The sequence below is a fragment of the Saccharomyces paradoxus genome, chromosome IX (assembly GCF_002079055.1).
Source record: "Saccharomyces paradoxus chromosome IX, complete sequence".
Lineage (NCBI taxonomy): Eukaryota > Fungi > Ascomycota > Saccharomycetes > Saccharomycetales > Saccharomycetaceae > Saccharomyces > Saccharomyces paradoxus.
Window position 1 is genome coordinate 50,345 of NC_047495.1, and position 20,999 is coordinate 71,343.

Genomic DNA, 20,999 nt, shown 5'->3' on the forward strand with positions numbered 1-20,999 from the left:
ATAAGCCTATAATCAGACGAAAAAAGGAAAAGGAAGCGGTAATACAAATAAACAAGTAGGTGGAATGAAGTCGCCACCGTGTAAGCAGATGAGTCATAAGAGAAGGGGCCTAGTGATATATCAGGATCAGAAACGGCAACAGCAACAACAACACCCCTCGGGGCAGTCTCTAAGCTCGATATCCTGGTCTCCAACCAGGCGTCTTCATCACCCTTTAAAACAACAGAGTACCAACAGTTTCACGGAAATATTATCGAAGTCAACTGTGCAACAAGATGTGCAACAAGGCGATAGTCATATGCCCATCTCATCGCTAGTTCTCAAACAAGAACAACATAAACAAGAGCAGCAGCGCCGAAACATGCAATCACAAAACTCGGGACCTCCTCTGCGAAGGCTTGTCCAGGAGTCGCAGTGGACAAGCTCCACAAGTCAGAAATCCCTAAGAAAACAGGAAAAGCAACCACAATCATTCTACAGTACTGAATCTAAGCTAGTTTCACAACTGCATAGCTCTGTAAAGGACTTGGATGCCATAATCCAGACGCATAAACCAAAATTTGACACAATAATTCATGATTTCTCTCATACAACCATATTGTCTTCAAACGAGCTGCTCATCAAACTCCCGGAGGATGAAACAATAATACTACATAGCAGAGCACCGAAAATCAATGCAGAATGGCTACACAATAAGGTTAGCAACCCTGGCGCCTCGTTAGTGATTGATTCAAGATCTTTTCTAAACCTGTGTAACAATATAAAGTGGTACTTACATTGGAAATTTATATGACAGGGAATTGTAGAATAGGGTGTTCAAAAAAAATGCACGGAAATACATATGTGATCATATATAAGTACATATACATATTAGTTGGTACATAATCCATTATTGATACCAAGCTTGCTACCCAACGAGAATAAATACTTTGTATTACACGTTTTAATTATTTTGTCCTTCGCTTTTTGGTCCATATTGTCATCATCCGTCACTAGCACTGCAAAATTCTTGCTTTCGTTTTTGTTTTCATTAATCATTCTTTCAGCTTGAAATTTTTGGTTGAGTTTAGCGATAGCATCAATGACAAACTCATCTACGTGCGTCTTCCAAGTAATTTGCTCTTCGAACTCTAGGCTCTCCTCAACGTGTGTTGCGATATTCCCCGTGAACCTCATAGGAATAATTTTCTTTTCATCATACAGCTGGCGAATAGTAATCACTGACCTCGTTGCCGCTTCGACGACATTATCATCCTTTGAACCCCTTAAATAACGCAATTCTTGAAATGTAGTCAAACAAATCGCGAATTTAAGAATATTGTTTTTGGCCAGTTTGAAAATATGTGCAAAATGTCTTAACCATGATGTAGCATCGATCACAAAATAAACCGTACAATTGTCATTTTCATCACTGTCTTTAGAAGCGCCGGCAATTCTATCGAAGAAAATTTTATCCCAATGCAAACTTAGGTCGTTGCTGACAACATCATATATAGATTCACGGCTCACATCTAATGTTGCCCCATTACCAACATTGGACCATTGGCTGTAGATAAAAGCACTGTTGAATCCGCCGTTTTTATCAAAACAATGATAATCTGGTGTCAATCTTGTATAACCAGTATATTCGAAAATATTCTCACCAGAAACGACGCTTAAGTTTGGTGGGGCTCGTAGGTCCATGTTAACGTCGTCAATTTTTTCATTTATTTCAATTGTGTCATATAGCTCATCTAATTCGTGGTTATCGTTGTAACTGTCCTCATCATATGCATCTAGTTTAAATGTGAAGTTCTTTAAGAAATAATCTGGAGATATATCATTTCGACGACAAAACACGGGAGCCTGGAAACTTACTTTCAATCCCAAATCGGGGAACTTCTTGGCAATACCTTTCAAAAGTGAAACTGCTCTCACACTACGTATCCAGAATCTCTCACCAATTTCATCCTTTTCATCAAAGACTATACCGTCAAGGGGAGAATCGAAAAAAAGATGATCTTGAACGCCAGGAATTTCCATCACATCGCACTTCTTAATGGCGTCAAACCATAAGGTTCCCCAACATTTCCAGATCTCTGGCAAATTTTCATTTTCATTGTAATATTCAATCAAATCATCTAGTTCTAATGAATAAAACCTTTCCAACTCCTTTTTCAAAAAAGGATGCAAATTATCTAGCATGTAACATACCAAGACATTACCTAAGGTCACTATGGAATTCCAAGGCATTGTTCTTCTCAAAAAATGTGTCCAGAATGCTATTACTTGTTTTGAATTTACCATTTCTATTTTTTTCAAAATAGCAACTACAAAATGTAACCACGTCAAAAAGTGCGGTAAGGCAACCACTAGCGGTGCATGAAGAAATTTTGTTAATACGTGTATACTGCATTGTATTGACGTCATGTTTATGTGGTTCAAAGACTCCAGCCAAATATCTAGGTTGGTTGGGATATCATTGAAACTTGAATTTAAAGCATCGATATTCTGGAAGTAGCTTTCTGAACTTATTTGATCATCAAATGGATCTATGTATTGGGGTGTTTCTGTCGCTCCGGACCTCTTTTTTTCTCTTTTATCCTTCTTCAATTTCAAATACTTAGGTAACTGAAACAATAATGCAAATGGGTTTTTAGGATTACCAAATCCAATTAGCTGTAAAAGCTGAGATTCGGCAAATGCAGGAGCATGCCTAAAATAATAACGCAATGATTCTGGGTTCTGGCAAAACATCTCCTTTGTATTGAAAATGTCATTTCCGTTAAAGTCTTTACCAAACTTGTCTTTGAAATACATAAGCACAACATGTTGCAAATCCATATTCTCCAAGAAACTAGGCAAAAGCATTACTTCTGTATGCTTTAAGTAATCGATTAATTGAGAATTTCTATGGGCAGTTTCATTATTGTTAGTACTACCAGAACTTCTATCTATGAATGCAGATTGATAGATATTTTCGATCAATAGCTGTAATGTTTGCTGAGATGGAGTGAAGGGATCCTGACAAAATACACTTTTTCCCAAGTTTACAAACGCTTCTAAACTGTTCTGTTGAACTGTGGCGATATGATAATAAAGTTTTCCACACCCATATATGTATTTCATTGATTCAGTATACCAATATTCGGCGCTTAACCTCCAATCTATGAATCCCGATGGGTACAGCGAGATTGCCATTCTAGAGAGATCACCTAATCTCTGCCTCCACAAAATAGAATATTTCAACGGTATATCTTCAAGCATATTTGAGACAGAGATGAAAGCGTATATAATAAACTGACAACATACCTCCGGGTCCATAAAGTTCGAGAAGTTCTTTAGTACATCAAGGAAGGTTATTATACCATATACCCACAACCTTTTTTCTATTCTGTAAATATCCAAGATTTCTTGGCCCATAATCAAATCGTTTATCGGCTGTGTAGTTAATAATGCAGTAATGATGAAATTGATGTAATTTTTGATCAGTTCTGTGTTCAATCTGTATATTGCCCATAAGCTTTTTAACTCTGTGGTTTGAGAGGTAGTTAAATAAAGACATCTTTGCTGTAACTCGGTTTCCTGTACTACTATGATTTTGTAAATTTCCTGTAGTTTTTTAATAAAGGTCTGATTTGGCTGCGCTGAAGGAAGTTGCCTTATCATCGGTGGAGGTGAAGTAGCGACTACGGGGGCTCTTCTAATATCGGACAAAGTTACCTGGCTCTGTGGTCGCGAGTTGCTATAGATACCATTTGAAGCGACCAATGACTCGTCAGCTCTTATTTGCGGATTTGCATTTTCGTCATAAGCGCCCCTAGAGACAACTTCTATATTTCGAGCAAGTGCTGTTCTATTCACATAATATGGAGATTTAGGAACGTCCATTGTTGAAATGGAACCAGTTCTCACTTGTGGGGTCGATTCCATAACTTTACGAGAAATGCTCGGTCTTCTAGACGCATCATCAGTTTTGGAGGGTGTATTCTGTGCCGAGACCTGGCCATTAGTTATTCCATCTATAAATCCTTTCCCTACGGGATCTACAATTCCAGGCACTCTTCTCTTAGCGAACGACGACTCTGGTGTATCATTGTGCGAGGAAGAACTATGTCGCTTTTGATGAAGAAAAGCGGTGGTGGTCGGGCGCATATCGTTCACTGTATCGGTGTGATTGTTGTTGGATCTTGAATAATCGGTTTCATTACTAGGATCATCATTCGCCGGCACCATTAGGTCAACCATGTTATGCGAAATCCGTAGTCTTGTTATGTATTGAACCTAAAAATATCGTCAGATGCTGCCAAAGCACGGCCAAAAAACGATTGTAAGGTGAAGGAAGGAGTACAGAATGAAGGATGCGCCCAAGAGGGAGATGTTTTCAGAGCCCTTTCGTGGTCACAAGGTGTTCTGCTCTGCTCTTCCTCCCTTTAAGGATTGATTCCCCATATTGCAACCAAAATCACTCAATTTTTCATCATAATTTTTCAATCATTACCCGCGCTATCACCTATCAAAAGTAATACCATTTACGGGGTCTTGAAAAAGCACATCAATAATCATTTATACTATCTCAAGATCGCTGGCACTAGCATCCGAAGTTTCTCCAGCTTCCTTGGATCCGAAATGTCTTTGCCAAACTTCCTCACGGTGGCTCCTTTTCTTGAACCATTCATTCTTTGAGGGCGCAAGAATGACTTTTTCCTTCTTGTAATGTAAGAGGTCGTTTATAACAGTTTTTTTCCCACTAAGGAGGATGTTCTTAGACTCTCCGCCTGGTACCGAAGACTTGAGTACTTGGGAAATTTTCCCGTGAGTAGGATCGAATCCCAGGCGTTGGATAAGCCCTGTCTGAAGAGCACTTTCTGTCGTCTGCTTCATTTTCTGTTTCTCCCCGTCGCTCTTATCATCTAATCCGCTGGATTCCCTCCTTCTCATGATCTTGCCTAGTTCGCGGCTCAGTGCTGTCGATTTCTTAGTGTCCACTATTTTTCTTCTTTTATTATCCAAGTTTGCGAGCATATCTGGGTTCTGAAATTTCTCATCGAAAAATGCCTTCGCAGAATTACTATTAGTAAAGTTGTGAGAGCTCTTTTTGAGTCTTTCCTCCTCCTCTGAGAGGCCCTTACGAGTACCTTTGATTATATTGAACCTATTTTCTCCTTTGCCCTTATATAAACTTGGTTGAGAACCTACTTTGGTGGGCGCACCTAAGGCGTACCCACCATTTAATTCGATTCTTTTAGCACTTGTCCCTCGAAATTGTACTTCTCTATGGTAATCACAACACTTGTGAAGAGAGATGTTTATGGGAGAGCCACATTTTTTGTGTGTCTTTTTATTCACTATGGGACACCATCCTAAATCTCTGCTTGAACCTATCTCTAAGATACACTTGAAGTCATGGCTAATTCGAAGGTTGAAGGACTTGATAAAATTTCCTCGTCCTGAAGGTCTCCACGGTAATACTTCGGGGTTTAATATTGCTATTACATCGCCCAAGCGAAGATTATAATATCTTTCTACACCCTTTTTCCCGAAGATATAAACATCTAGTGTATGCTGAAAATCTGTTATGGTAAACATGAAGAATTTGACCGGCTTTTCCGATGATGTGAATTTGATGTCAGATTTATGACTAATGAGACCCACCGCGGCCCAATTGGCGTACTCAGGCTCTTGAAATTTAGGTGGACGAATTTTAGCAAAAAGTTTTCCCAACCGAAGAATTTTGATCTCATGTAAAGCCTGTTTTAAATCATCCTCGGGTATATACCTCTTCTTAACCCAAAGATTTGAAAAGCTTTCTAATTCATTTGTGATTATCGGCCTATATTCGTTCTCATCGGTACCGAACGTATGTACTCTTGCGTTCATCATGCTTTCAAACTTGGCGATTTGTTTATCTTCATTTTTCTTTGCATTTTGAAATTTCTCCATGAAGTATGTGGTTGTACTAGTTGGTGATTCTCGTTGCTGCTGTAGTTGAGATAACCTTGATTCATTGACGTTTGAATCTTCGAGTCTTGTACCTTGCTTTTTAGCAGTAGGAGATTCCACTTTCACACGGCTCTTGGTAGGAGATTGAGGCACTTCGATGGCTTCGAAATTAGGATCTTCGGGTTTTTTAAATTCTTGCTTCCTTTTTAATCGTTCCATTAAGGCTTGCCTTTTTCGTTCCATAAATTCAAGTTCTCTCGCGATGGCTTGTTCATCTTCTTCATCGGATGTAATACTATTGTACGGATCAACTGCTGAAATATCACGAGGATCATCCATTTCTCCGTAAACTGAGTGTTTGATGCGTGTTGAATATGAGCCTTGGATCGACAAACGTACGTCCTCTTTATAGACGATGGCCTACGAAGTTGATACTTCTCAGCAGTGCTAAGAAGGTAGCTTTGCGCATTGAAAGAAGCCCGCGTAAAAAAAGGAAAAGCGGCAAATAAAGTCAAAATGAGTATATATTAAGCTACTAATACGAGTTTATCAAAAACGTCTCACGTCCTGGATAATAACATTAGTGATATTTAAGTATGTAGGTGGATGTATATACAATTATAATGATTACTATTACATTAGTCCTTGGAAGCTGGGTCATTAGCTGGACTCTCTTTAATCTTTTTGGTATCCGGATCAAAAGACGTATCGTTCTCGATTGGTCGTTTTGATGTACTTCCAATTTCCGTTATTTTTGCTTCATTAGTGCTATTGTTAGTTGAACCAGATGCGTCGGCAGACTTGATGACCGCACCGACTGCGAAATCAGGTTGAATACTGAATGTAGGTAGGGGGGCACTAGTATTTATATTGGTTGGTGATGCTGTGAATGGATTCCGGAAGCTTTGGAGAGATGACGTATTAGGAGAGAATACTGGCTTACCAAAACGAAAAGTTGAAGTTGCCTTGTTACCAGCAGCCTTACTATCCATCACGTTATTTTCTTTATTTGTACTCGTTGGCCGGCTATCGTTAAAGGAGATACCATTCTTCACGTTCTTCAATTGTTCTTGAAATTTGATACTTTTTTGATTTATGAAATCAGTGACAGCCGAAGGCCTTTCAGAATTCCCCTTTAATGGACTATTCCATAAATCCTCTTCAGCATCTTCCCCGTTGTCTTTCCTATCAGAAAATGTCAGGCTGTCCGCATTTTCCTTCAATTTCTTTTGAAACTCTTCTTCTAATTCTTTTTTACGCTTGCTGATAATTTTTTGTATTCTTTCTTCGCTTGGCAACCTTATTCTTTTCTTTAGGTTCTCTTCTGCCTCCTTAATCCTTCTTACTGTTTCATCTTCATATTCCTTTAGCCATTCCTTTTTCAACTTCCCAAGGTTTTCACTATTGTCTGCTCCTGTACTTTCACTTTTATTCAAGGCCTCCTCCAGTTTTTTTTCAAATTCCTTTGTTCTTTCGTCAATAATTCTGTTTTTTTCTTCCTCCATGCTAACTCTCAATTTCTCGAATGCATCAGAAGAGCCATTCGCATTTTTGAAAATTTGTAACTCCCTCTTGAGGGATTCAATCTCCTCCATTAATGTTTGGGAGGTAACCTTTTCGTTATCTCTCGAGACGTCTTCCGATTGGAGTGCATGTGTCTTGAGTTTGGCATCCATGTCAATAACTTTAAAGCTTTCATTATGTAAATCTTGTTCCAATTTATCTCTCATTGCTTTTAATTCGTTGAGTTCGTTAGTTAAAGCGGTTTGTTGTTTCTTAGATGCGTCCAATTTTTCATGCGCTTGCTTCTTTAGCCTATTGAATTTATTCTCCAAGTCAGTATTTGCATTCTGCGCGCTCAGAAGTTTGACCTTTAAATCACTAATCTCATTATTTAGCTTTTCGATATCTTTTTTTTGGACGTCTTTTTGCTGTCGAGATAAGTCCTGATATCTCCGTTTACATTGTTCCATTTCACTTTCATAGACTATAATCTTGTTAGAATTGATTGAAACTTGTTCTTTTGTTTGTATGAGATCATCCTGTAATCGAGATATTTCTTCTTGCCTGTCAGTTAATTGTCTATAAATTTCCCTATTTTTTTCGGTTACATTCTTGAGGCTCTTTTGTAAAATGGCATTATTTTCCTTTAAAATGTTAACTTGAGCAATTTCTTTCGTGATATCCTTGAACTCATCAATAATAACCGCAGAGCATTGAAATTCCTTCCGTGATAAAGACTGGGTTTGTTGCAGACCATTTATGGTTTCTTCTAAACTATCGTTCTTCTTTTTGACGAGTGCCAAATCTCTCTTACAGGTAATTAGTTTTGTTTCTAAGAGATTTCTTTCATGACGTAAATTTGAAAACAACGAAGCTAGTTTTAGGTAATCTTCATTGCCATCATTTCCTTCTGTGTCGTCAATTTTTTCAATTAATACGGAATTTTCGACACGCAAGGATTCTGCCTGTTCGATATTAGATATCAACTCTCTTTCATAATCAGCCTTTTCCTCCATCCATTTCCTTTCGTGCTTATCGAGTAAATCCTGAGTGTTGTATAACGAAGATTTGGTCTTCATCAATTCCTTTTGGTATTCGACCGCCTCTTTTTCAAGACGTATAACCAATTCAGATAGATCTTTATTTTCCTTCAGAGTGGACTGATATTGGGAAGTTTCTTTTTTTTGGTACACTTGGACAATCGCACTCATTTTATCGATTTTTTTCTTCATTTCTTGGATCTTTTCTGCTTCATTGCTTAACTTTTCTGATTGTTGAACAAGGCGCAATGCACCTTCTCTTAGTTTCGGTTGCAAACCTCTTATTTCATCAAGCTCTTCGCGTAAACGAGATAGATCTTCTTCCCTTGCACATTTTTCCTCCTTCTCTAACTCAATCTTAGCATGGTAACTTTCCTTTGTCTTCGTTAGTTCATCTTTTAATTCTTTGAGCGCATTTTCATTCGTTGAAATAATCTCTTCATAAGCCTTGATCTGTGAGCGTGCATCTTTTAATTCGATTTGAATTTGTTCTAAATCTTTTCTTAAAGCCGGCTCCAGCGTACTTGCATCACTATTTTGATTCAAGAATTTGTATTCGAATTTGGTTTTTCTCAATTCCTTATCAAGGTTCTCTATTTCTGATGAAAGTGTTCCAATTGTTGTTTCTTTTGTTGATAGCTCCGTTAATACGGACTTCATTTTCTTTTCTGCATCATCGACGGTATCTTGAGCCCATTTGAGTTGTGAATCCTTGGATGAGTGTAGTGATTCTATTTCTTGTACCTTTGATTGTAATTCAGTACGTAACCTTTCCAATTCTTTTTCCAATTCTTTGATTCTAGCTCTGTACTGGCTTTCTTTAGAACTAAAATTGAGCTCTTTTTCATTATGGCTGATTTCGGATTCCTTGAGTTTCATCTGTAATTCTATTTTTTCATTACAGCATCTTTCCAAATCCCTAGTTAAAGATTTCTTCGTAGGTATTAGGTTGGCAGTTTCTTTTTTCAGTTTGGAAATCTCGTACTCCAAGAATTCGATTTTGATTCTAGACTGTGATAGCTCATTTGACTCTCTCTCCTTCCTCTCCTGTATGTGTGATGGGACACATGATTTTCGCTCCTCGAGTTGGGTTTTCAGGCGATCTATTTCTTCCTCAAGCATACGTTCTTTTTCCTTTGCCAAACTCTTGAAGTTTTCAAAATCTTGTAAAGCTATTTTTTTGTCGCATTGTGATTTCTTGTAAGTTAATAACTCTTTTCTTAAATTTTGAATAACAGCGGAGCTTTCGACTTTTGTAGATGAAAGCTCTGCTTCAAGTTCCCTAATCCTCTTCTCGTGTGCTGCTTCTACAAAAGTATCAGCGTTTGTGTTGGCCTTGTTTTCTTTAGCTGAGACGAGCAATTTGTAAGAATCCCGCTCTCTCAAAAGGATATTTATGCGAGATTCCATTTTCGTATTGATATTCTCCAGTTCAATTATTGCGTCCTTTGCTTCTTTGATAGTCTGGTTTTCTAATTCTGCTAGAGTTTTTTTCTGTTTTCCTTCATGATTTTCTAATTTATCAGCCAAAGTCCGAATGCAATTTAAGAGTTCTTGATTTTTTTCTTGTAACTCATTTACATTATTGAATTCAACTAGTCTCTCCGTGATAATGGATTGGGAATCGTTTTCATTTACAGTATTTCTTGATTCTAGGAACTTTCTTAATGACATCAGCTCATTTTGTGATAACGGTGATGCCGTTTTCTGGATCGCAGATGTATTTAAAAGTAGTAGTTTAACCTGGCAGGCCAAATCCGATCTTTGTTTCACCAGGGAATGAATATTTTCTTCACAACCATTTATCTTCTGCCTTAATGAAGTTATTTCTTTTTCGTCGTTACGCTTGGCCAAAGAAACACTTTCTAGTAGTTCTGTGGAACGTTTTAATTCATGCTCCAATGATTTTGTTCTCTCCTTAAAAGAGGTCAGTTCAGGGGTTTTATGTTCTAATTCTAGGATGAAATCCTCCAGTTGATTTTGTAGTTGAAATTTTTGATTCCTTTCTTTTATCAATTGCCTTTTCAGCACTTTAATATCAGAAAATAATTTACCTATTGTGGGAGAACCTGCACTCGTAGTCATTGTAGGTTTGTCTTCCTCGATACAATCCATGACTATATTCTGTAACCTTTGACGCTCATCTTTTGATTTTTGAAGTGTGAGTTTTGTATCTATCAGTTCGTCTATCACATTATTATGTTCAGGATTCTTGCAAGAATTACCATCGTCTTTCTCTATTGCCCTCAAGGAATGATCCTTTTCCAATGATGTTAATTGAGAGCGTAGTAAGTCATTCATGTTTTTTTGTAAAGTCATTTCCTTGGAGAATTCTGCCTTTTCTATACTGGCGGTATCTCTCAAATTCTTGATTTCCAATATTTTCTCCTCAACCGACTGGGATAGTTGCTTATTTTGATGTAGTAAAAAATTATTGTACGTAAAAACGGATTCATAGTCGGTCTGAGCTTGGCATAATTTTTCTTCGAGATTCCGTACATGCGATGTTTTCGTAACTTCTTCTGCTAGCGCTTTTTCATTATAAGATGAAAGTTTTTCTTCGATCCATTTTTTATTTTGTAGCATTAATTCTTTTTCTTGTACTACAGCATTGTACTTCAACTGTAATGACACGGTATTGGACTTGCACCTTTGTAATATATTCTCCATTTCCATCAGTTTTCTTCTAAGAAGCTTATTTTCTTTGTCCAAAACATCCTTTACAGAATCATCACTCTGATCTCTACTCTGCCAAATTGCACATTCCTCTTTAACGCTTTTCTCGTCATTTACTTCTCTTATAGCTTCGTGGCTCGCATCCAGTTGTTTGTTTAATGTATCTATTTCCCGCGCATATCTGGAACGTTCTTCCTTCAACTCCTCTTTCAGGCAATTTAATTCTTTGCCGGCTATATCTTTCTGCTCGGAAGACTTGTCTAGTAATTCCTTAAGGTTTGAAATCCTTGAATAGTACTGCGATTTGATCTCATCGACTAAAACATTGAGTTTTGTCACTTCTTCTTCAGAACGTTCAAGCTTTGCTATTTTCTTGTATAAGTTTCTTAAAACAGAATAGTTAACGCCTTGAAGCGACTCGAATGGAACATGCAAAAACTCTGATATTTTGTCCTCCATTACCTGTTTGCTTCCGCCCAGTGTACTTTCGCCTTAAACTTCTTTCTGTAAAACTCTCCACTAAAAAAAGACAAGCCACAAGAGAAATAAGCGCTTGCTATTGGACACTGGTATTGTTTTTCTTCTTTTACTGTCTTCAATTGTTGATCGACTCCATCCAACGATTTCATAATAGCAATAATTCGTTACGAATAATAGTGTTTTTTCCCTTATAGTGGAGTAAATTTTCCATCCTATATCCGGGTGAGAAATTGATGAATTTGTTGACGGCAATCAAAGTTTTGCATCCGTACCTCATTATAAATGTATGAGTTTTTTTTTTTTTTCTTTTGTGTGCTTGCAACAGAAATTTCATGGGAACATCAGAAAAGGCGCAAAGTTTCCTGGTACCTCCGCCTGGACATGGGCTGGGTACTTCCTTCTAGGAAAAGAGTTTTGCTGTAGCGTTCTCTCTAGGCAGGGGCTCTGACTCCCTCGTCAGAGGCAGAGGTGGCTTCCGGCCTCAGGGTATTGCCTTCTCCAGCTTCTTGCGAGGCATGCATTCTAACTGAAGGTGTATCTAGAATATCTGAAATTAAAGGTAGTTGAATCTCTATTCGTTGTAGTTGTTGTTAATATCAGTTATTATCCCATAGTTGAGACGACCAAGATTCAAACATGCAAATGTATGCACCATATCCATTTTAAACATAGTTTTTCAAACGTTCATAGCTTAGAGGGGCAATTATTTTAGAAATTGAAGTTTTCACCAAGTGGAATGACATTTATCTGTATAATTCGGATTTTATTTGCAAAAATACTCCTATTTCCATCGACAACTAGAGCAAAAGAGAATGGCCAGTTAAAATCAGAATATAAAAGGCTTTCCTTCCTGAGAACAATTTAGTGAGTGGATGATGTGACAATAAAAATGATGTGAGGGAAAATGTAATTTAATTTTGAGTCTGCGATGCGATTTCATCAGTCTCATTGGCCTAAGAAATACACAAATTTCTGCTCTCTACCCTACCAAGGCGTGGTGGTTGCGAGCTCGTTTAAAATTTTGTCTTCTTTTGAACAGTTATGAAAATACTATTACATTTTCTTAATATCCTTACTAACTTCTGTGATTTTATATATGAAATTACTTTTTCAACAGTTTTGTCAAGACTTTGACTGGTAAGACCATCACTTTGGAAGTTGAATCTTCTGACACTATTGACAATGTCAAGTCAAAGATTCAAGACAAGGAAGGTATCCCACCTGACCAACAAAGATTGATCTTTGCTGGTAAGCAATTGGAAGACGGTAGAACCTTGTCTGACTACAACATTCAAAAAGAATCCACTTTACACTTAGTCTTGAGATTGAGAGGTGGTATCATTGAACCATCTTTGAAAGCCTTGGCTTCCAAGTACAACTGTGACAAATCTGTTTGTCGTAAGTGTTACGCTAGATTACCACCAAGAGCTACCAACTGTAGAAAGAGAAAGTGTGGTCACACCAACCAATTGCGTCCAAAGAAGAAGTTGAAATGATCTATTTCGCCCAATCAATATATACATTTATTTACTGTATACTTTAATGTACATCTTCTTTTATCATACCTATTGTTAAAGTCATAATATTACTTAATACTAAATACTTGAGAAAATACTATGCTTTCCCTAGTGTCAAACTTTGGAATCTATAAGATTGTTTTTTTTTGAATATATCCTTATGTTATACATGAAAATCAATGCGTAGTGGTGGTATTGCGCACCAGCCTTTGATTAGTTTGTTTCTATTATTTTTAGGTTTTTCACTTGTTTATTTTCTTTCCCTGATATGCCGCACAAAACTCTGCAAGAATAGTCTTTAATTTCGGTCTTTTGATCGGTTTCGATAAAAACCCATTCATGCCTGATTCTAAGCATTCTTTGATGTTGCTATCATCGGCAAATGCGGTTAGAGCAACAATTGGTGATGTATAGCCTAGATCGTGCCTTATCATCTTAGTAGAAAGTAATCCATCCACTTTAGGCATTTGGACATCCATGAAAATCATATTATAATTTTCGCCCTTTGATGTTAATTCTTTAACTTTGTCGAATGCTTCTTGGCCATCGCAAGCCAGTTCAATATTTTCAATGCCTTCTAAGTTTAACATTCTTTTTATAACTTCTTGATTTACGTGATTATCTTCTACAACCAAAATCTTGATACTTGTTTCATCTTTATCGTCGTCTTTGACTGTGGGAACATTTCTACTGGATGTAGCTGTACCAGTACTTTGCAAAAATGGTCTATCGAGATTCACAGAACCCAGATTTTCATGTCGAGAACGATGCTTGGAAGACAAAGATTTCTGTCCGTTACTTTCAGCATTTGAGAGAAATGTAGAGGGTTTTTTATTTTTCTCCTGTAATTGCTCAAGATTTCCATTTCCATTTTCTTCTTCTCTTCCCATGTTAATGTTTTCAACATCTTTCGTCTCGTATTTGTCTTTGATTTTTTCCTCCGGTAGCACATCTTTAGTTAAACCGCTTTTATTTGTAACAGGTGTTGCGATGGATGATGTGGATTGTCGGCTCTTAACACTTTTGGCAACGCTAAATTTGACTCTTCTATTTTTTCTACTCTCAGGATTAAATTCGTCTTCAAAAGGAAAGTCCATATCTGCAAAACTAATCTCTTTAGTTTGATGTAATGGTAAGGTGAAAGTGAATTTACTACCAACGCCGACTTTCGACTCTAATTTCATCGTTCCATGCATCATGTTTGCTAACTGCCTACAAATGGATAAACCAAGGCCAGTACCGCCATATTGTCTGGATAATGTTTGATCACCTTGAACAAATGGATGAAATACAGATTCTTGTAAGGAAGGGTCAATGCCAGGCCCAGTATCTTCGACTTCAATAGAAATAACCCAGGCTTTGGGATTTTCTATGGATCTTCCTAGGTTACCACCTTCTTCGTCATCTGAACAAGGTGCTTTATTGAACTGACTATTGAAGATGGCATTATCGTATGAGCTGGTAGTCGTTGATACTATCGAAGATACATCGTCATTCGACGATTTTTCTCTGTCATTCACTTTCTTATAGACACTTTCATTCGCAACAGTATTTCTTTTAGTTATCTCTTCTTGGATTGTCGAAGTATCTCTATTACTTGCTATGGAAGTGGCGGCGGATTCCAAATCAACACCTTTTCTATGGTTTGATGAAGTTGGAAGATCGCGTTTATCAGTGTTTTCTAAATCTTCGGTCACTTCAGTTCCCCTTTTGATATACACTTCTTTAAATTGTTTTTTCTCGCTTAATTCTTTGTCGTATTCGCCCAATAATTTCATTCTTACGTCAACGGTACCATCTACGGGGGTGAACTTTAGTGCATTTGATACTAGATTCATCACGATTTGAATGATTCTGTTGGAATCACCCCAAAGGACCATTGTTCTTATCAAATTAGGAAACAATGATATTGAAAGACGAACACGCTGATCCTTTGCAACTTTACCGAATATTGACTTTATTTGCAAAGCAACATCGGTAATGCAAAAATCTCTTTTCTCTAGTTTCGTTCTTTGAAGAACATTTTTGGAAAAAGTTAACAACTCTGTTAGAATATGAAGTAAAAGCTCACCTGATCTAAAAATAAGTTTTAGACTATTTCTTATTTTGCTAACGTCGGTTTCTTCCATTGAAATAGCTGTCATACCTAGAATACCATTTAAAGGTGTTCTCAATTCGTGCGAAATGTTAGCAATAAAGACTGTTTTCGCTTCATTTGCGGCTTCTGCCTCGATCTTAGCGGCTTCAAGTTGTTTTGTTCTGGCCCTGACTCTATCTTCTAAAAGAGCATAATGTTGGTCTAATGCATCTGTCATAGTATTGAAGGTTTCAGTTAAATCGGAAAGTTCATCAGAAAATAGTCTTCTGTAGTCTGGTAGTCTAGCTTCGGTTAAGTTTGCAGAAGTTGTAAGAATGTGAGATCTATTAGAACTCCTGTCAGTATCATTATGCTTCAGAGAATGTGGCGCAAGCAAGTCGTGGTTTAGGGAGCCATCCATTGATATTTTGGCATCGGTATGATTATTCGGTATTTTGTTTTCCTCTTCTGAAGGTGACAGTTTTTCATTTCCAAGGTTTATAGCACTTTTCATGCTACTGCCCGTAGAAAAAGCGGCACCACTACCATGGCCGCTGCCTCCATGGCCGCTTGCGCTTGTGGTGCTGCCAGCTTCACCAGTGTTGAATTGCAATAATGAGGAAGGAACAGTAAATCCAGAACTGAATCCTCTTTTGAATGAACTGGCCCGGCTTACTGTTCTTGGAGTGCTCGGTCGCAGGCCTCTCCCTTCTGTGATTAATTCAGTTGCCTTCTGTAATCGTACAATTGGTTGAACTGCCCAGTGTGCTAGAGGAAGGGTTAGTAAAATGACGAAGACGCCAATAGCTATGACAGTACCAGTGATGATTTTCGCTAGCTTCGTTGCTGGAGAAAGGAAGACCGACTCATGCTGTGAAACTACCGCGACCCAATTAACCAGTTGGAATGAACATGGTGAATAGCCTAGAGCCAAATTCCCTGTACTACTAAAGCTACTGGTTTGTTTCAAAGACCCACCCTTACCATTTTTGAATGCACTGCTTATGAAGGTATTATTTTTTATGGGAAAAACTTGTCGCGGTAGGTCTGTTGGTGATCCATATGGTGGAAAGACAAAATGGTATCCTGAAGCTTTACCCTGATTGTTATATACTGCGGATATAATGGCAACATTGGATGTTTCTAAAGCAGTTGTATCGTTGAACACACTTTTCAGACCCTCTGCCGACATTACTATAGTGATGTATCCGTAAACTCTTGAATCCGTCAAGATAATAGAAGGATTCGCAAAAACAGGTAAAGACATAGACATCAGATATTCGGTGTTATTTAGTACTGGATCCGTTAATATACCTGTAGTTTCCAGTGAAGAAGGTAGCGGTGTATCAGTCGATAATGGGAACAAACTCTCTAAAACATCTTCAGGAATTAGGTCACCAGTTCCATTATTCGTAGCGTTCAAAACAGTACTAAATGAGGAATCGTAAACTTTGGCGACATAGAATAAGTTTGAAGAGCTCAAAAATTTTTGAACCACACTTAAGGAGTCTACCCAATTATCCGCACTTTTGTTACCTGCAACGTAACTTGTTAGAGAGTTTTGTAGTGCGTCTCTTGATGCTAAATAGTACGCTTGGTAGTATAGATAGTTTAGTGTCTGGTCAATCTGTGATGACTTTAGCTGGGCCGCAATGTACAGTCTGTCGGACCTTAAATTTTTATAGTTCGAGGTAAAATAGACACCGGTCGTTATAGCCAGAATAATTAGTGAGCCTAAAGCCACTATACTAACTAACGCCGTTAGTTGAGCTCGGATGCCTATTCTAAACGGAGGGGTGAGCTCCAATTTTGATGGCAGACGAAATCGCATTTGTATTTTCAGTCAAAACAAAGCGGATTAACTCAACGTGTTTTCCTTTCAGTTCTATGCTTATTATAATCGGATGGTAGATCTATAAGATCTTCTCCACTACTATCACTTCTTTTTATAGAATTTGTATTAGGAAATGAGCAACGGCAAACTAGAACAAAGTTGGAACTACAGATAGAATCTGCCAAAGTGGAGTGAGTATTTTGTTCATAGTTTTTCCGATGAACCATTAATTCCAAAAATTACTTGGTAGTAATCACTAAAAAATGCAAGAGGAAATAGTAACGCGCGGCGCAAAAAGATCGGGTAATTTGGACGTTTAAGTACATATTCTAGTGTTCAATACTTCAAATATAAAATAAAAGGCGATAATAATAACTTTCAGATATATTCGCATTCACTCTAGCAGTTTTTTTAGATGTTGTTAAAATACGTCTTATAAGTTGTGATTATTTTTCAATTGTTTTTGTATTAGGACGCGAAAGTAAGGAATGTATAAAGAAACTTAAATTCGTTAACAGAGGAAGTATTTTATAAGCTGTTTATTTATGTATTTATAAAACCAAACAAAAAGTTGCCTGTAAAATGAAAGAATTTTCATATCTGATAAGCTTCTACATAATTAATGAAAGGAACCAAACGGGGAATATAGATACTCAGTGAGAGAAATAAAAGTGGTAGTGAAAAAAATGAGTAGGAACGCATATGTGCGTGTGTATGGGATGGGTTACAATAGAATATAGCCAAGCGCCAAAATCCGATTGGATTCATCAATAGAAAATTCAGAGCTTTTATTAAGGTTCTCCAAAAAATTTAAAGGTTTAGAAAGAGCATGCAAGACAAAATCATTCATTTTGCTCCAAGTTTCCTTGATGACAGTAAGACTTTTCATGATAAATCCATCTGTATGGAAGTTTATCTGAAGCGTACCCTTATCAAACCATAAAAACTGTTCACTCGAAGAAGGAGTTGTAGTGGCATGCGTATTAACCGTGTCGCTAGAGGAATCTAGGGATAGTAAAGAGGCAAAAATAGACGACCGCAAATTTAAGGACTTAACTGTTTGGTGTTCGTATGCTGCAGTAACAAAGTATGTCACACAACACCCGAAACTTATTCCTATAGTAATTGAGATGCCCCAACTGAACCAGCTTGTGAAGAACCTTTGCTTCTTCTTCTTGGGTTTTTTATTCGATTTGGGAGATTTCCTTTTTGAGCTGTCGGCTTTTTTGTTGCGATAATAAGACCTGGATTTTGCACGTATACCTTCGTCGTCATTACCTTCCTCATTCACATCCTCTGCGTATTCCAGAGATAGGTCTTGTAATCTTTGAAACATTTTTTTCAAATCCCTTTTGTTGGCCACAACTACTGGAGGGAACAATAATTTGACGAGTTTATTCCTTAAGAATGACTTCAGAACGTTTTTCACTTGGATGACTTGGCCTGGCTGACAGATCGGTATTATAGGCTTGCCTTGAGAATATTGAACGATCCTATTTAGCAGGGATACCATCTCTCTCAGCTCCTGGAAAATTATAACAATCCCTGTATATTGCGGAAATGTTGCGGAATCGTGATATTTGGGTAATTCGAAGAGAGACTGATATTCCTTTGGTATTGATTGATAAAAGTTGGAACCAGTCCTTCCCAGTATTAGAAGACGAAAAACTGGGTTCTTTTGTGATAGTGATAATTTGGGCATAACAAAAGAGTTTGTCGAAGAAGTCAAGCTTTTCGTTATCGTCACACTATCTTCCTCATAAGCCTCATCTTCATCATCATCATCTTGCTCGTTATAAGGAGTTTCCTCCTTACCAGGCATGGGAAGCGATATCACCTTCTGCAGCTGCCTAAAGGGATGAGACGACGAAACAGTATTTGCTCCTTCCTGTCCTTGTTTAATAATGTTTATTATATCAGCAGCAGGCGCTTGAAGCAACTCTTGTTCTTCTTCAGAAGTATCGCTAGATGACAAAATACTTCCGTTAGTGGTTTGAGAAGAGCATCTTTCTGGGATAAAAGAAGCGCCCAAGTCCAAAGGCTGAATGGCTTGCCACGATCCTGATATGCTATCGTTTACATTATGGTGGCTGGATATGTCAATGGACGTAACCAAGCTCTGTCCCATTGGGGAAGGCGAATGCCCCGTCTTACTTAACAGTTCCAACACTGATAGATGAGGGTCAAGTAAACCCTTGTCTTCCCCAGTTTGTGCTTCGGGGCATGTGCGAATATCCGCTAACGAGGAATTAGGTGCCATGCTTTTTGATGGAGATCCTTTAGTTTCTCTTTGTTGGTATTCCAAAACCATATATGTGTTGCTCCTGGCAAGTTTTTTTTGCTTTTGTGATTAGTACTTAATATTTCTTATCGATAAGAAAAGCCACAACCGATAAGAAATATTGTCAAAAACGAGAAATGGCTTTGTAAGGGAAATATTTCAACAATAACCCAAAGATATAGACCTAAAAGTGTGATGACTATGCCTCAGAGAGCTCACTGCACCTTATTTCCTAACTAGTTTTTTTATTACTTAATAGATCTCTTTCTTTTTTTGTAAAAGGGGTGCGTCAAACAATAGATGTATGCTTTAGACAGACGGTGACAATAAGATATTTGAAAAAGCACGAAAGAAGTGCCGAACAACTCCACCTTTGCTGAAGTAGTGTAAACTTTACCCTTTCCACCCAAACTGTGAAAGGCGGTTTGTACTTTCAATATTTGTGTTTGAGCGATGGGGATGTCGTCCCTTCAGCCGTCCAAAAAAAAAAGTCATCATCAGGCGTGAAACCTATCATCCCATTGTTGTTGGTATAAACAGATATCACGCATACTGTATAAGAGAACGATATATACTGCAACACAGACACGGGGAGGTGAAGACTACCTAGTTTAAATAACAATGTTATCTATCAATCTAACAATGGTATTGGGCTTTTCGCGGTCAGTCACGTATACAGCACAACTAATGACTAGTGGCTGTTGCACGCTGGTGTTTTCAACAGCGGGGAGCTCAACAAGAGTCTTGAAATCTGCTAAGGAGACATAGTCCACTTTGAAATCGTGGGAATCAATGTAGGGTGCCCATATCTGAGTTACAATATCGATGACTTCTGATCTGGAGAGACTTGCCCCAGGTACTAGGCTCCTAATAGCATTTTCCGCAGCTTTTAGGCCGCAGTAAAGGTTCTCAGAGATCTTTAAGGAATTTGGGCAAAGATATTTGTTTCTACTACTCAAAGCTAGTCCATTACTGTTTCTTACAATAGGCATCATATGGAGCCTTGTATTGACAAACAGTTCGTCCACCATACACTGTAAAACGATGAACTGCTGAATGTCCTTCTGCCCAAAATAGGCCACATCTGCCATGACAATGTTAAATAGCTTAGTCACGACAGTTGCGACACCCCTAAAGAAGTTGGGTCTCGTCTTCCCCTCCAATTTTTCACTCAATCCAAGAACAGTGACAAAAGGACCTTTCTGCTCCTCCACGTCGAGCGGAATACCCTGTGGGTACATCACATGTGCATTAGGAGCAAATAAAACATCTACTTTTAATGATTCAAGCAATTTGATGTCGTTTGGCAAAGTTCGAGGATAGTTATCTAGATCCTCCGTCGGCGCAAACTGAGAGGGATTGACAAATATACTGACCACGGTATATGTGTTTTCCTTCACAGACTGCGAGATCAAACTAGCGTGGCCCGAGTGCAGGCAACCCATTGTGGGAACGAACCCAATAGTTTCTCTGAACCTTGTTTCCCTTAGCTCCTGTGTTCTCCACTGAACAACTTCTTCGACGGTATGGAAAATTTTCATCAATTGTATACGAATATTCAGTATAAACGCCTGTATAGGATGGCGTACTATCAACACAAGCCAATTGTTCTACACATAGGTATATATAATATATCGAAAAATGCTCATTATTCTCTTTGTTGGAAAGT

The 20,999-nt window shown here is 37.9% G+C and overlaps 7 protein-coding genes across 7 annotated transcripts; 1 reads left to right on the plus strand and 6 right to left on the minus strand.

The window, feature by feature from the left end:
- Positions 1–64: 64 nt before the first annotated feature.
- On the plus strand, positions 65–793 carry VPR1 (Vpr1p; the record flags this gene model as incomplete). The annotated part of the gene is made up of 1 exon (XM_033911012.1): positions 65–793. One exon carries the CDS (start codon positions 65–67, stop codon positions 791–793), a length of 729 nt encoding a protein of 242 aa, XP_033766903.1.
- Positions 794–870: 77 nt separating this feature from the next.
- Positions 871–4,227, minus strand: ESL1 (Esl1p; the record flags this gene model as incomplete). Its single annotated transcript, XM_033911013.1, has 1 exon — positions 871–4,227. The coding sequence occupies one exon, from the start codon at positions 4,225–4,227 to the stop codon at positions 871–873; it is 3,357 nt and encodes a 1,118-aa protein (XP_033766904.1).
- Positions 4,228–4,545: 318 nt separating this feature from the next.
- Positions 4,546–6,261, minus strand: MCM10 (Mcm10p; the record flags this gene model as incomplete). The annotated part of the gene is made up of 1 exon (XM_033911014.1): positions 4,546–6,261. One exon carries the CDS (start codon positions 6,259–6,261, stop codon positions 4,546–4,548), a length of 1,716 nt encoding a protein of 571 aa, XP_033766905.1.
- Positions 6,262–6,560: 299 nt separating this feature from the next.
- MLP2 (Mlp2p) lies at positions 6,561–11,600 on the minus strand (the record flags this gene model as incomplete). The annotated part of the gene is made up of 1 exon (XM_033911015.1): positions 6,561–11,600. The coding sequence occupies one exon, from the start codon at positions 11,598–11,600 to the stop codon at positions 6,561–6,563; it is 5,040 nt and encodes a 1,679-aa protein (XP_033766906.1).
- Positions 11,601–13,380: 1,780 nt separating this feature from the next.
- Positions 13,381–17,046, minus strand: SLN1 (histidine kinase; the record flags this gene model as incomplete). Its single annotated transcript, XM_033911016.1, has 1 exon — positions 13,381–17,046. The coding sequence occupies one exon, from the start codon at positions 17,044–17,046 to the stop codon at positions 13,381–13,383; it is 3,666 nt and encodes a 1,221-aa protein (XP_033766907.1).
- A 727-nt stretch (positions 17,047–17,773) lies between these two features.
- Positions 17,774–19,360, minus strand: ATG32 (mitophagy protein ATG32; the record flags this gene model as incomplete). Its single annotated transcript, XM_033911017.1, has 1 exon — positions 17,774–19,360. The coding sequence occupies one exon, from the start codon at positions 19,358–19,360 to the stop codon at positions 17,774–17,776; it is 1,587 nt and encodes a 528-aa protein (XP_033766908.1).
- A 581-nt stretch (positions 19,361–19,941) lies between these two features.
- Positions 19,942–20,871, minus strand: PAN6 (pantoate--beta-alanine ligase PAN6; the record flags this gene model as incomplete). Its single annotated transcript, XM_033911018.1, has 1 exon — positions 19,942–20,871. The coding sequence occupies one exon, from the start codon at positions 20,869–20,871 to the stop codon at positions 19,942–19,944; it is 930 nt and encodes a 309-aa protein (XP_033766909.1).
- Between the last annotated feature and the right edge of the window lie 128 nt (positions 20,872–20,999).